This window comes from Coptis chinensis, chromosome 7 (assembly GCF_015680905.1).
Source record: "Coptis chinensis isolate HL-2020 chromosome 7, ASM1568090v1, whole genome shotgun sequence".
NCBI classification, from domain to species: domain Eukaryota; kingdom Viridiplantae; phylum Streptophyta; class Magnoliopsida; order Ranunculales; family Ranunculaceae; genus Coptis; species Coptis chinensis.
This window is the reverse complement of record NC_141462.1, coordinates 56,663,478-56,679,355: the sequence shown is the minus strand read 5'-3', so window position 1 is coordinate 56,679,355 and position 15,878 is coordinate 56,663,478. Positions and strand designations below refer to the sequence as shown.

Here is a 15,878-nt window from a genome sequence, read left to right as displayed (position 1 = left end):
CCCTTATTTTCCTCATTCTCATTCTGATATGTGTTGAATTAATGAATGTGTAAGGGTATGTGTAATGAGTTGGTTTGTGATAAATGAAATGCATAGAATTGCAATCATTAAGCTCACTTGAGTATGCGTATGAAATGATTATGAAGTATAAAACTGTTGGAAATAGTTATATCATCAATCCAATACTACCATAGAAATGGTCTTTTGGTGTGTTGTCCAAAAACAATGTGTTTAGAGTGCCGACTGGCACGGGCATTCACTAATCTATCTAATAAGCTAGGGTTTTTTTTCGCACTACAGGACAAAATAACACATAAAATAACGCACTACAGTAGAGTAAGGAGAGTTGGGAGCAAGATCAAACGGCGGTTGAGTGCGGATCAATTATTTTGTTCAAAACTCATCGTAGAGCACTCAAACTCCCAACTCTCCTTACTCAATTCTTCATCTTCACTTTTCTTCTCATCCTTCACTGAAACACTAACCCCACTTTTCAATTTCCAAAAACGCACTTCCTCATCTACGCATATTATTCGTTTCATCTCCATCTTCGCTGCCCACCGTGACGACAAATTTCTAGAAGATTTCTTACGATATTTAATAACTGCCTCGGCCAAGATTTCGGTCTTGCCAGATTCTTTAAGAGGTAATAATTTTATTTTAAGGTTTTGGATTGTTGAAATTTTGGTGATGGGTTTGTTTGTTTGTTTGTTTGTAGATTATATTGAGGTTGCCAAATTCATGTTAAACACCTTATATAGTTAATTATGTTGTTATTTTTTTAGGTATATTACAAGTTTATAACTGTTACCCCAAATCAGTTTATAATATAATATAGGCCCCTGATTCGACTAAATATGACTCGACTGCGTGCTGAATAAGATGCTATTTAGTCATGTTTTTATGTTAACTTGAAAGTCCATTTTCACAAGGTTTGGTAAGTAGTCTAGCCTACAATATACCATTATGCAGTTTAATTGCCATCAGAGTTTTCGATTAATCTGTCAGAAAATTTTAAGCTATGTTCCGTGTATTCATGTCTTCCGAGTTGCATTAGTGTGCAGAAACCACAAATTTTCATATACACTTCGTCCAAATCCTTCCTTATAATTGCTCAGCACAGGAACATATACTTTCCCATTACTTTTATACTAACTCTAATCACCTCCTTCATTCGATGAGCCAGTGACTGTTTCAAAAATATGTGAGCATATTTTCTACATTCAATCGACCTTTTTACAATATTCTTCAGTGATTAAAATGCATGTTTTTAATATTTATTCTCTTCTTTTTTCCAATAATTAAATTCTTGTTGTAGTATATTATACACTTACTACCACATAAAATTGACTTAATAGAGTGAGTTATTCCTTAAACTTCAGGTCAGTTAGGGTTATTTCAGTTTGAGCAAAAGATAACAAAGTTTATGTTCTACCTGAAGAGAAGTATAAGTTGATTATCAAACATAGCTTCTGACTTTTATCAAACCTTGTTTTGACAAGCGTTCGACTTTTGTGAAGGAATATCACATTATGGTACATATTGTACTGTATCAGACTATCGGTGGATTTAAAAATTCCTGTTTGTTTCTTTATTCAACTGTAAGTTTGTTGGTTCATACCTGTGTAACCTTTTGGTGGACTTAACTGGTTCTGTTTGTAGTGTAATTTTAGTTTTGGCCTATTGGGAACATAATTATCATGTATGTTTTGTTACAAGTTTTGCTAGTAAATTTTTCTTCCCATGGGTACTAGTGGATGAAATTGCAAACTGTATGGAACATCAGTATCAATTTTAATGTGCCGTTTTGGGGTTATTTTATCGCTTTTCTGGTGTATGAGAAGTTCTTTTTTGTGCAGGACTATCTTTTACACAGTATTTGACTGTTATTTCATTTCTGAAACAATCTAGTTACGTTAACAATCCAAGATGTATAAGAACAAGATAATGTAGATGAGTTCTAAAAGCTCTTTTGAGGTCATCTTGGAGACTAGAAAACTTGCTATTAGGGTTAAGGTCATGACTGGTCAGGAAATAATTTGTTTCCACTTTTTTTGTGTCTTGTTGTGGATTTGGTACTTGAGCATGTATTAGGAAATGTGGATGTTTTAATGGCCTTATCTCTCATTGTCACGTTAGACAAAATTATGTCTATTATTTGCTTGTTTGGTTTCTAATTTACGCTCATAAGATATGTGAACTGTCTATGTGATTGTTTCTCTGTAGTTTTTATGCTAGTATATGGATTTAAATGTGATGTAAAACAAGGTTAATGTTTATCAAATTACCAACTATAAGATGTTGTTTGTTTTTTTTTTTTTTTTTTTTTTTGAAGTGAATATTAGGGTAACTTAAAAAGAAAAAAAAAAAAAAAAAGGTTTTATTTTTTACATCTTATAAGACCCTCTTATAAAATTATGTCTTATAAGTTCCTCTTTTAACTTGAGCCAAAACAAGAAGCACCCCCCTTAGTGTAATCTACTTCTATTAATTGCTTCGAAAGTGATTTGTTTTTGCTGGTGTGTGTGTACCTTGTCCTTATTTGTGTGTATTCGTGTAATTGATTCTCCCACTAGCTGAACTTTGTAGTATAAACTGAGCATAGCCAAGCAAATCCTTAGTATTTACCTTGTTTGTAAAGATAGGTCTCAATAATGTCAAACAATGTGTACTACCAAGACTAATTTAGTAATTTCTTATTTTGTGGTGGTGCATTTAGTACATTTAAAATCGTGTTGTACTCGATGCATTTATTATGAGAATATTTGATACATTTGACAAATTAGAAGAAAAGTATTTTCGTATGACTTGATATTGAAGTGGAATTGATGTAGTGGCTCATAAGGATTGTAGACTCAGTGCCAGACTTAATAGTGTCAGACTGTATATAGGGGTTAATGTATAGTTATATTTTTACTACCACAGAAATTGAGTCAATAGTGTCAGATTTATTCTTTGAACTTAAGGTCAGTCGAATCTGATTTTCACTTTGAGCAAAGGCTGTCAAAGTTTGTTTTCCCGTTGGCCGAATCTGTTTTTGAGGCTGTAACATAGATTCTTGTGTTCATATTTATTTTCACTTCAAGAGAACAGTCACTAAAGAAGGCAGAAATGTCGTACTGTTTTTATTTTTTGGTGGCTTAGTGGTTTTATTCATGCATTATCAATTCTGCATCCGTACCTCGTCATCCATTTCACGTCCAAACCATTTCTATATTACATTCTAAGGGCTAGTTTATTCTTAATAGTGGATGCTTATGATCCCCAAGATTATTATGCAGGCAGTGGGTTAATAATATAGTCATTATCTAACAGTCAACAAGAGTGACAGGTCAAATATTGTGTCTTATGGATTTTTGATAAGTGCTTCAGTTGCCGATGTGTGTTTAATGGGTTTATAGATTACCACTTCAGTAGCTTGTGTAAACTTGTTATGCTGGTTCCTTGTCAGGTACCATGTCACGCTTGATGTTGAAAGGTTTTACCAGGATTGCTGCTGTTGGCCTGCTGAACAGGATGAATGGTGACAGTGAACGTTTGCAAAAGCCATCAATGCATGTGAATCCCGGTGGACTGGTTGCCAATAGGTTTTCAGAGTTGAACCTATGAATATCTTGCCCTTCCCTATAGCTAACCCTGTTCATGATTGGCCACTCTACCTCAATTTGAGGGAGAGTGGTGTGGTGGCTCCTCCTAGGCAAGTTATCCCCCAGAAGTGCCAATGTTGCGGGTTTTACCAAGCAGCATATGTTATTGAGAGTAGATACTTCCTCAAAACAGGAGAGAAAGTAGAACTGTCTATTCGGCAAGGTATTGACTGCTCAGAAACGTTTTCTGGTGTTGATGGTATTGGAAGTGGTGATATGTGGGAATATATCAAAGCCAATGGGTTGTATATGGAAAATGACTATCCTTACCATGACAAAGTACATCCTTCGCCGTGTTACTGCCAATCATTGAAAAATGTAATATTTGTCTCTTTTATTGTTTTTTGTGCTTTGTATGTTACTTTTTACTTTTATTTGCTTTGTATGATAAAAATGTTATATTATTTGGTTTTGTTCATAGATGTTGAAACCGAGGGTTTTAATCAAGGATTATGTCTATGACTCTCTTTCTTCTGTGTTGAAAATTATACTTGCTCTTCAAAGTAGCCCCGTTCTAGTTGCCGTGGATTCTTGGGACATCCATTATGATAACTACCACGTAAGTTTTATCGTAGTAATTTAGTATTTTAGCAATGTTATTTAATTATGCATATGTATTTCTGTATTTTTTTTGTTCTTCTTTATTTTGGTGGGGATAAGAAATTTAATTGCATGATCTTTGGAGATAAGGTCAGATTGCAAGATTGCAGTTATCTTGTTATTATGTTTAGGAAGTAATAACAATAATCGTTTCGGTGTTTACAATAAGAGAGCTGTGACTTGTATCAAGTTGTGTATATAATATGCATATTTTATTTAATGGATAATCCTTAAAAAGTGAATCAACAAAACCTATAGCAGTATAGTAGACTTCATTAGGGGCTTCCCAAGCATGTAGAAGTAGTAGTAGAACAATGAATCATCACACTAGGGGCTAGGGCAATTAGGTTCCAATAAAGAGGTCATTCTTTGATCGATTATTCACCTTTCTCTTTTTGTTACAATTTTCTTTTTATTTTCTGTTATTTATCAATTGCATTACAGATGTACCACTACTATGTAAAACTCAGATGTTAATTTTCAAATTAGACTTTGAACCTTTCTAGAAAATCTTTCCAATTTATTTTGGTCACCAATTGTTAATAAAGAGAATTGTTTTTGTTGGAATGGGGTAGCCTCCAATGTTGCAATCTTGAGTTGATACTCTTTCAAATATTGGTACAGGTGGATGTAGTTTTAAGTGTTTCTTTAAACATGGTTTGATACATGTATCTTGAACTAGTTTTCGAACCCGTTCTATGAACGGGTGCCGTTATATACAATTATTATGAAAATTATAATACCTATGTGGAGCTATGAGGTATAAATATTATCTTGGTTTTTACTTTATTTTTTATGTGTGTTGTTCTTTGTCTTTTCCAGTTCGGTTGTGTAACTGTTATCCACATATTCTATGTAAAGCTATGAGATATGCATATTATATTTTCTTTTACTTAATTTTTTTATGTGGACGGTTCTTTATCTTCTTAAGTTCGGTTGTGTAACTGCAGTTATCCACATATTATATGTAGAGCTATGAGATATGAATATTATATTGAGTTTCACAATATTTTTGATGTAATTCCTATGAATATCATCAATTAGTATATCTTGCTGTCACGTAATATTGTTTCAATCTAGTTATTAGATAATGATACTTGGCTACACTATGAATAAATTATGATTGAGCATTTAGTAATGGTTTCTTACTTTCTAGGAAAAAAGTGTTAATCTTTTCAAGTTTGCATCCATTATCAACTATATTTTGTGTGTTTATGTAAATCAATTGGGAAATAATTGATTATGGACAGAGTAGAGGTGTCAATTAAAGGTGGTCGAAAACTGTAGGATTTGAGGAGAAAGGTTATTCTGGGTTGCATTATCCCACAACTCTTTCGTTGTACATAGAACTTGTTGTTGATTGGAAATGATGTTATTTTTCAATTTTTTAATGTAAATGGTGTAAATTTATAAAATTTTGTAATGGCTGAAAGTAAGAGCAACTAACAACAGCTGCACAGAAGAAATGTTATCAATGCATCTCTTTTGCTATTTCTGATTATGTATGATCTGACTCTATGGTAGAGTATTTCGTGTATAACAAATGATATTGGACCACGCCCATGCAATACACGCATGTCTGGATTAACACCAAGACTTGTAAAAGCATTACACGCATTGTATGACCGAATGTAATTTAAATGACCTCGCGATTGGCATTAGATCCTTCATACAATGATTTAAAAGGTGATTCAGAAAGTAAAGGCAATTTGATCTTTCCTTGTAAACAACACATCCCAAATAGAGGTCTGTTTTTGGTTGACTTTGATAGTTGTTCATCTTTCCAATGTAGGGCAGAACAGAATTCACATTGCACATCCATTCAACCAAGATAATGTTTTCCTTTCTATAAAGTAGGTACATCTACATCCATTGGAGAGGTGAATACTCATTGCATACGATTCTTTTCTTGGCGAGCGTGTTGAGCCAATTGTTGCCGAGTAGGTACTAACCCTCGTGAGATAGTATGTTGAGAAAGAGTTGAAGAAGTAGACTTCTGAGAAACATTGTAAACGTTTATGTTGTTATTTCTTTTCCTTCCTGAATGCTAATAGAGAAATTAAGTGTCAAAAATTGATTTAAACAAACATATACTTTACAATATAAGGAATAAGATGAAAAATATTTCTTTTAGAAGAAGAAGAAAAAAAAAAACATGAATGCTAATATTAATACATGCATATGAAAATTGTCAAAAACTGTTTTAAACATTATTAATAGTTTAACCAACAACTTACAAATGAATAACTATAAAAACAAACATAGAATATGAAATGTTTGTTTCACAATATATAGAATAAGAATTCTCAATGCATCTTCGTAGTATTAAAAAATTGATAGCATGACATGTCCAGTAGCAATTACCTCTCAATTATTAATACATGATGGTTAATATTCCATGAATTAGATGAAAAATTCTTCATACTACAGTAGAAAGAAACAATTATTTTATAGCTTAGTTTACGAAAATATTATTTTTTTTTACTTTTTCGACTGTAGAGGCTAACAAAAGTACAGAAGAAGTGGATGATTAAAAAAAAAGATACCTCAATATTTTCAGCATTTTGAACGCGGAATTGCTCCCAAAGTCTTGCTCTATGAATTTCTATTTCCGTTTGGTGTACTATGAGATGGAATGTTGAGAAAGAGCTGAAGAAGTTGAATTCTGAGAAACATTGTAATCGTTTCTGTTGTTATTTTTTTTTCCTTCCTGAATGCTAATAATAATACATTCGTCCAAAAAGTGACAAAAATTGATTTAAACAAACAATATAAGGAATAAGATAAATAATATAAAAAATAACAACTCATAATAAGTTTGTTACTTTTTAGACTGTAGATGCTAACAAAAGTACAGAAGAACTGGAGAAGCTGTGCTATGAGTAAAAAAATATACCTCAATATTCTCAGCATTTTGAGCGCGCAATTGCTCCCGAAGTCTTGCTCTATGAATTTCTACTTATGTTTGTTGTTCCATGATGATTATACCTTTAACTTAAAAAATAAATGGTAATCGTACTTCAATTGATTAAAGAGATGCAGCGAAGAGAAGTTAGAAAATTATTGCTATTCACCTATTGCTTCAAAATTACTTGCTCTGCTCAGTCACAATGTGGTTGAGTTACTGTCTAATTATCTATGATTAAAGAACCACTATATAATCAATCGAGAACAAAGAGGGTACCTATTTTCTTCATTGTTTGAAGACGGCTACTGAAAAAGAGTTGAACTTGGAGTGCTTTTATGGGAGTGCCTCTCTTTTACGTATTCGTGAAAGGAAAAATAGGGGTGAAGTGAGTGAGATGTCTTTAAACAACTGAATAAAAGTTCAAAAGCAAGCTTTAAGTTTGTGATAGAAATCTCAAAGTAAAAAAAAAAAAAAACTTTGAAGAGGCCTAACTTCATTCTGTAAGTAAACCAACATGAATATTTTGTGCCATGACACTTACCTTATGACCATGCTGAAATCACTGGCCTCACTATGTTGATAAACTTGGCTTGAGGTTTTATAAGGAATGGTGAATTTATAAGTAAGGGCGGGAATAATTTGATGCATTCTAGGCAAGTGTTACCTCCTTGTACATTCTAAACACAGTTTTATGTGGTTCAATATACTTTACGTCTATCTTTATGTTTGTCTATGGAGCAAAGAAGTACGCATATATTACTCGGTGTCATTTGCCAACAGGGCATAAGTTTGTATTTTGGAGCAACATTACTATTTTCCTTTCTATATTGGTACTCGATGTTTAAATTTATTTTTTCGGTTTATTTCGTTTATTTCATTTGTCATTGGTTTTTAAGTCTAACGAATGGTGGGTTGTTTGAATTATTAGGATTAACAACTATCTTAACTTTGATGTATAAATTTGCACTTATTAGGAGTTCTGATACATCAGTAGATTTAAATAGTAGGTTAAAATGTTAAATAAGTGGCTCGGTGCAGTGTAAATTTACTGCTTTGAAAATAAGACATTGTAAACATTTGTCTAAATATGATTTTATGATGTTTGAAGTTTGTTTCGGTTAAAGTGTAGAATTTATTTCGTCATCATTCTTTACACCTCCAGCTACAAACCAATTTTCCCTAAACTCCTAGTTGTCGCTCTCTATTCTTTTGGTTTCATATTTATTGTAGTCTTACTTATCTACTACTGTAGACGCCATGGATGGGTAAGTTTCTTTAGTCAAATATTGTTTTAGTCCAATTGCTTAAGATACTTAAGAGAAAAATAAAATTTGAGTTGTCTATGTGCATGTGTTGGGGACTTGGGTGTTATCTTTATCCTAATTTATGTTTTGGGTGAATTGAATATTTTATGTTTGATTTGACAGGTTTAATAGTGGACCTGCATCAGTAGTAATATTCCAGATTATGGATTTGGAATGAGAAATACTAACTGCTGTTTTCTTAGTTTTAAAAGCTTGTTGTTGTTAGTTTTTATGTTTTTTTAGGGCATTTTTTTTTATGTTTTGAAATGTAATATGTCTTGATACTTTGCAAGTTTGAAAAAAACTTATACCATGACATATGCTTATATTATTGGATATAGTTTGGCTACTGGTAAAGTATATGGGAAATGGTTTGCTCACGATCTTTGAAGACGAAACAGATAAAAGAGCACTGTTCTTGATCTTTAGGCATTCTTTTAGGCCCATATATATTTCTAAATATGTTTTTTTTATTTTTTATTGGGAGATGATGTTCGGAATCCTCAAGATTTAATTTTTCATTGCTTCCTCCAATAAATTTGGATTAATGTCCGTCTATTTTTAGGTTTATTCGTTTTAGGCATGAACTTCAGTGAAATTAGAAGACTTCTTTTGTAATGGTGTAGTTCGAATAGCACATTAACTATGAATATATTTCAAAACAACATTATTTTGCTACAAATGAAGTAAATAAATGAAATTAATGCATATCTAAAGTTTAAAATAAGCGTTTAACAGAAAAAAAAATATTATGTGACCAACATAATAAAATTTTGGTATTCAAGTACTAATTCTCATGGGTTTCTTTTCTTTATTATGGAACTCTCTATGCCCTTCATTTCTTTAATTTTTTATTCGAGATAATGTATTTTATCTTTGTTGTGTTTATCATCAACCAAACAATCTAGCATAATATTTTTGAGGATGTCAAGTTGATTCTGTTTCTCTTCAACTTCTATTTTTTTCTTTATAAATTCTTTGAAATTGAAGTCTTCAATTTCCATATCACGTTCATCCTTTATAAACTGTATTGTGGGAAAAGCTGCTGAATCCTCTGCTTTTGCAACAGAATATGTGGTGCTTCCATCAATTTCTTTAACTATGATGTCTTCATTGTTAAAGAATAAGTCTTTCGGTACCTTTAATGTTACAGTGCTTTTGAATCGTCTGCTCTCTAATTTTGTGTTGTAGACCGGATCTTGTTGAATGTTAAGTCCCGTTTCTAAAATTTCCTTTAGCATTTTTTTTTTACATAAGCTGCAATTTTCATACGTCATTATCTGTAATAGACATAATAAAATGAAGTCAATAAATAATTGTAAATAATGGAGAAAATGAAGAAAATAGGCTACTTGGTTTTTCGATATGTGTAGTTCAATTGTTTTTTTTAGGTTAATAGATTATGTTTTACTAAGTGATTGAAAGTTCACTTTTAGTAGGGTTCTAGTTTTGTATATATCTTATATTTTGATATTTTGGAACAGTGAGCTTCTCCTTTTTTGCAGCTTCCACTCTATTAGGACCCAAGATTATGACACATGTTGGGTAATTTGAAATGTGGATTTTGAGTTTTATGGTGTGGGCACGTGTAAAACGTGAGTGGTAGTTGTGGCATTTTGAAAGTGCACAACACCAGACACACCACAATAGACGGTCAAACTTGGTAAATGATGGTTAACTAACGATAGGGTTACCTAAAGCTAAAAAATGTAAAAATGTGGGTCTAACGTTAATACCCATATTATTGGGACGACTAAAAAACTAAATCACCTTATTTTAAATTAGATTGTTTGTTTTTTTTAATTAGGTAGAAGCTTTTGGGTTTTAGAAATCTCTATGTTTACTATTAGTGTTGGGCCTAGGCCCATCAAATTTCGTAACATATGTTTTAAGCGGGATTGTATTTCAAATTTGACCTGCTACACTACACAGCCACTCGATTACTTGAAATCGATAAAAACTTGAGACCAAAGAAATCCTATCCATGAAAATTCATTCTGTATTTTTTGAAACGTTATGACTCTTTAAGTTTCAACATTCATGGCGTTTCAAGCTTAAGCTAATGTATCGTTTCCGTCTCCATTCGTTCGACATTCTAGATTCTCAGCTTCTCCATTGAAATTCAATTTTGAGAGGAAAAATCCCACACTGAATTCTAAAGCGAAAAAAGAAGACATAGAGGTATTGGTTTTCACTCATTTTCATTATTACTGTTGTTGAAACTGAAATTGCTATTGATTTTTTGCTAGGATTATTTGATTGATGCACCTGTTTCTATTGGTGATGGCTTTTCTTTCAGTGGATGTATTGCTTATCTTCATGAGGACTGTAAGCATCGTTTTTCTGATTTATAAGTTTTAATTAGTTAACCCAGAAACTTGTGGTGGTTTATACTTTATAATCCATAGGTGGAAGCCTTTACGACCTGATCCTTGGACATGGTTATTTGAACACATTTCTGTTCAGTTCATTATATCCATACACATTGTACTAACACAAATTAAAAAGATGGAGCATAAGCGTTATACATATGACCCAATCCTGAATGTGCAGTACTTCTTACATATGTTGCTGAGTATAGTAAATTATATAATGGACGATTTGATGTTGAAGTTTTTTAAGAAAAATTAATTGTGGTGTTGGAGTGATTGACTCAGTAGCTTCAACTTGAGACTTGTCTTTAATATTTAATTTTTTTTTTATCATCAGTTGAATCATAAAAAAGAGAAATCAACAAAATTATTAAATAAGATACTGTAAAAAAAATAGTTTGCCTTATCCATATTTGTTAATTCTTTCTGAAGCCTTGATTGAATATCTTCTATGGGTCATTCATTTAGAAGTGGGAGGACCCTTTTGAAATTTTTGCTAGATGTAAATGAACGTAAATTAGCTCATTCTTATAAATGAGTCAGTATCTCAGAGTGAATCCTGGGCACCCTATTGCCTTCCACTACACCAAAACAGGATATTTGTAACGCACACATTTTTTAATTTGTAACAGTTTTTTACCGTTAGTGCATTCCTACTACTTTTTTACCGTGAGAAATGATGGTAAAGCGTTAGTTTAATTGCGAGTGAGATTTGAATTAATTTCTAACGGTTTTATTTATTTTGGTCGCGAGATTTTATCGTTAGGCAAACGTTAACAGTGTAAAAAAATAATAATAATAAACTAAAAATTATAAATTTGGGAATGAGGGAAATTCTGGGAAGAAAATAAAAAAACTCTCAAGCTAAAATAAAAACTCCTCTCTCTTCTCAACCTTCTAAAATCTCTTATCATCTAGGGTTTCGCCGCTCGTGCTCTCCCACTGCGGCCCCAAGTACTCCTTCCCCCTCTGTCTTCTTTTTACACTCACTCTCTCACTCCCACAAATCTCAAATCTCCTCACTCATCGCACTCACACTCAACCAAATACTAAACCTCTTCTTTTTTCGGTTGTTAAAATCAAATTATGATTTCGTATTTACTAATCTTTTGTTTCGGTTATTTTTTAGATTGTTTTGTAACACTTCATGAGGTTGAACCCATCAAGGTAAATAATTGGGTTATTTAATTATTTTCTAATAAATTTTGATGATTTATGAAATGGGATTTAGTTAAATTTTGAATTTTTCCTTTTGCATTTGGTTTTTTTGTAGTTGAGTTCAAGGTAGAATACTCTAAATCTGCCTTGATATGACAAAATGGCAGAGAAAACAAGCAGAGGTCTAGTAATATCTGGAGATGAATTGATGCCACTCATTTCTCCATCTCATACCCATATTCATCAATTCACATCTCGAGGTACCTGTGGCTTTTTATCTCTCCCTCATTCTCCACCTTCAGGTTTGTCCTCTTTTCTTGTTTATGTATGTTTAAATGGTTTATGATTCAAAGTACATGAATGGTGTTGTTTTAATTGGTTCATTAGTTCCCATTTTAGATTTAGAAATAGCTTTACTCAAATACCCATGTAGTTTGTTTGTCTTGAAAAGTAGACTAAGTTATCCTATTTGATCAGTGAGCTAGTTTTTGTATATTGGATTCAAACTGAAATTGGGTTTTTATATGATGACATTACTATTTTCTTAAACCATTAACTGGGCTAGATTCTTCTTGTAGTAGTACAGTAATAAGTAAGGCACTTGGGGAACTTATTAAGTTATTGTGACTTAGAAATATACAATTTGTCAAGTCATTGTTGAAGGGTTGTGCGACATCATTTTATCGTTGATATATCGTTTTGTACATTATAGGTCTCTAGTAGCTTGAGTTGTAGTGGTGTTTGTGGCTTTTGTTAGGTATACTTGATTTGGAAAATTTGATTAATGATATGCCAGTCAACCATCAATTTTCTAGTTTGTCTAAATATTTGAAGGACCATAAATACTTGAATACCATCTATTTGTAATCCTTAGTATTTCTAGGCAGATGTCTCATTTTAGGTAAAAAGAGGTTTATTTGAGGTGCTTTCTATTTGTTAATGGTGTTGTTGGTTACCCTCCCGTACTTCTTGGTTTACGTCCAATTTCACTACTTATTTATACATTAATTAGTCCAACAAACCCCCCTATGATGAGCTTTTACATTGTGTCCATTGAGCTTACTAGATATGAAAAAAAAAGAAAAAAAGAAAATGAATTCTCAATGCTTCTAAAACTGTTACTTTCTTTTGCTAGCTTATTTATTGTAATCTTGGGCTAGTCTTTTGTCTCCTAATAACCCATCCGTGTATTGACTCCTTATAGGTTGATACTCAAGTTTCTATTCTTGTAACAATCTGGGTAGACGATTATATGGGTCAGATGGCTCTTTCTCTAGGCAACCTCTCCAGTCTGGAAGATTTCGTGCACCAGGTATCATCATGATCTCACCCGTGGATTAGGTTCGCTATATCTATTATTGAAGTTAACATTGCAAATTCTATTTAAGATTTTTTCAGCGTAACATGCCATAAGTAGTTTTTTTTTGCTCGGTCATGCCATAAGTAGTTGCTCTCAGTCGGTACGAAATGAAAATTTATCTTTTTCTTTCATTGGGCATCGAATTTTTCGAAGGGTTGTGTAAACTTAATGGTTAGGTTTTTTTTTTTTTTTTTTTATCACTATTATAATGAAACGTATATTTCGTATTTTACACTACCTTGGGTCTTTACGCAAGTGCATATGAACTGTTTGAATAAACTTCTAATAGAAATATGCCTGGGTTCATGAGCAAAACGGTGCCTCATACGCTAAGACTCAAGGGGCGCTCTAACATAAAATAGAGTAATCAAGTTTAAACACTTTAGAGTTGTAACAAGTAGTGAACTTGTTTGACACTAAATATAGGTATATTAATACATGCACAGCATTCTGGAATTTTCAAGTTTACATACATGCACAAACTTGTTATCTGTTTAGAGATAATTCTATCAACTATTTTCTATCAAATCTTGCATTGACCAGGAGTTTTCAAGTTATTTTACGTTTTTTACTTTGTTTGAAGTTACGTTCCTAATCAAGCGGGGCTAGTTCTAACATGTAGAGTGCAACCTGGCCCGCACATAGGCCCCCGCCACCTCACCTATATTTCAGAACAAGTCTTAATGTTATCTTCTTTCCTAGCATTAGGTCAACATGGTTGCCAATGAGAGCTTAGGTTATATCTATCTTTAATTATGTAGGTACAAAGTGATCATATATCATCCAATGTTGCTTAGTCAACCTTGTGTTAAATTATTTCATGTTTTCATTCATGTTTTACTTATGGTTCTATTTACTTTAGAAATGGGTGTATGCTGATTTATTTAGTGTTCAATTTTGATTGACAATTGGAGCTATTTATCCGTTTAGGTGTATTTTTGTGCTTGTGCTCTTTGTTATTGATGTTTTCTAGAACAAAACTATAAGTTGCACATTATGCAACAAATGCAAGGTGTAGAAGAGGATTAGTTTTGTTCTTAAGGGTCTACTATAAACTTATATATTATAATGTGAGTGAAATTGGAATGTGAATAACAGCATGCTTGGTTTCTTTACCTTGCATACTCTCGGTTTGACATGTGGCCTTTAAACATGGCGATCTAAATCTTTATCACATGTGATTTTGTACACATTCAGTTCCTATCAAACATGTTATGTAAGTTATGGGATGATATATTTTTAAGTGCACACTACACCAAAAGGGTGATTTAGTAACGCGCTCCTTTTTCACTTAGTAACGTTTTTTCACCGTGACACACTTACAAACGTTTACAAAGCGTAACTATATAATTTTTCCGTTACTTAATTTCAGATAATTATCGAATTAATTTCTCACGGTGAGCTAACACATTGATATCGTTAGAAAAAACAAATTAGAAAAATAAAAGACATTCCAAAACCAAAGGATGCCGCACTCATCTCTCACTTTCTCACTTTCAGAGGGCCGAGATGTGGATAGCTCAAATCTAGACAACCTGATCTAAAAAGAATTGATGGTAAGTTATTTGTCTTCTTCTTCTCTTTTTTGGGTTTGGAAAATTTAGATTTTTTATTTTCGCTCCTTCCTCTTGGGTTTTTCTCGTTATTAGTAAATATTCTTCAATTCTTTTCTTGGCTTGTTTTCGTTATTGGCGTTGGGTTTAATTGGATTTTAGATTTTTGTTTTAGAACGAGGCAGGGGTTTTGTCAATGGTACGCTCAACATTTCTGATTGGGTCAATTAATTTTGCTAGGGGTATTTGAACACAAGTGTGTCGGTTATCTCTTAATATTAAGCTGAATATTTTAAATTGTTTCATAAAAATTATGGCGTTGTTCAAAAGTTCTATTTTTCACCCTTCCAGATGTTGTTTCAATCTCTTGGTTCTAGGGAAAAAGGTACGAAAACGGTGGAATTTAGAATTTTGTTGTTAGTTTTAGTGTGGATTCCCAATAGATTTTTCTTGTTGATCTTTGATTAACATGGTTGTAGACTTGATGCGGAAACAGTGATAAAATGATTCTACCTCCTGAAATAGGCCGTAGACATTATCTACCATACCTTTAGATATGGGCACAGAGTCGTAGACACATAGATTGGATTGTAGATTGGATTGGATTCCAATTAAAATACGTTGTTCGACGATTAGTAAGACTGCATAAGGCATGCGGATCGTTGTTCGACGAAGAAGATCTGCAGAAGGCATCTTTGGATGCAATTTTAGTGGTTAGGGATCTAAGGGAAACTTTGTCACGGAATCAACTATTTCTGCTAAAACAAGAAATTAGAAGTGGAAGGTTATGTCCATTTGTGTTTTCCCAAGGCACTTAATGGCTGGTGTTTTCGGTGGTAGTATTTTTTTGAGAAGTTCAGAGAAAATGCTAGATATAAGTATTGGAGAGCTGTGTCCGGCCTTAAGGAGCAAAAAGTACTGTTTTTTGGAAATTTTGTAGCTCGAGATCACATCAATGCCATGGTGCAACCTCCAT

The 15,878-nt window shown here is 32.6% G+C and overlaps 1 protein-coding gene across 4 annotated transcripts in view; it reads left to right on the top strand.

Moving 5' to 3' along the window:
• Positions 1-15,539, top strand: part of LOC147488089 (mexicain-like) — a 33,558-nt gene extending 18,019 nt beyond the window's left edge. For 2 of the 4 annotated variants that reach the window (XM_086571017.1, XM_086571018.1), the window contains 3 exons: positions 3,452-3,965; positions 4,069-4,206; positions 6,040-6,320. In XM_086571017.1, coding sequence (XP_086427143.1) covers positions 3,606-3,965; positions 4,069-4,206; positions 6,040-6,099 — 558 coding nt within the window. In that variant the 5' untranslated portion in view covers positions 3,452-3,605 and the 3' untranslated portion in view covers positions 6,100-6,320. Of the gene's footprint in view, positions 1-658; positions 4,207-6,039; positions 6,321-10,558; positions 10,641-10,708; positions 10,788-11,960; positions 11,999-12,104; positions 12,292-13,193; positions 13,302-14,849; positions 14,906-15,253 lie in introns of those variants that run through there. The other 2 variants (XM_086571019.1, XR_015201173.1) reach the window with 2 other exon arrangements.
• Positions 15,540-15,878: the final 339 nt, after the last annotated feature.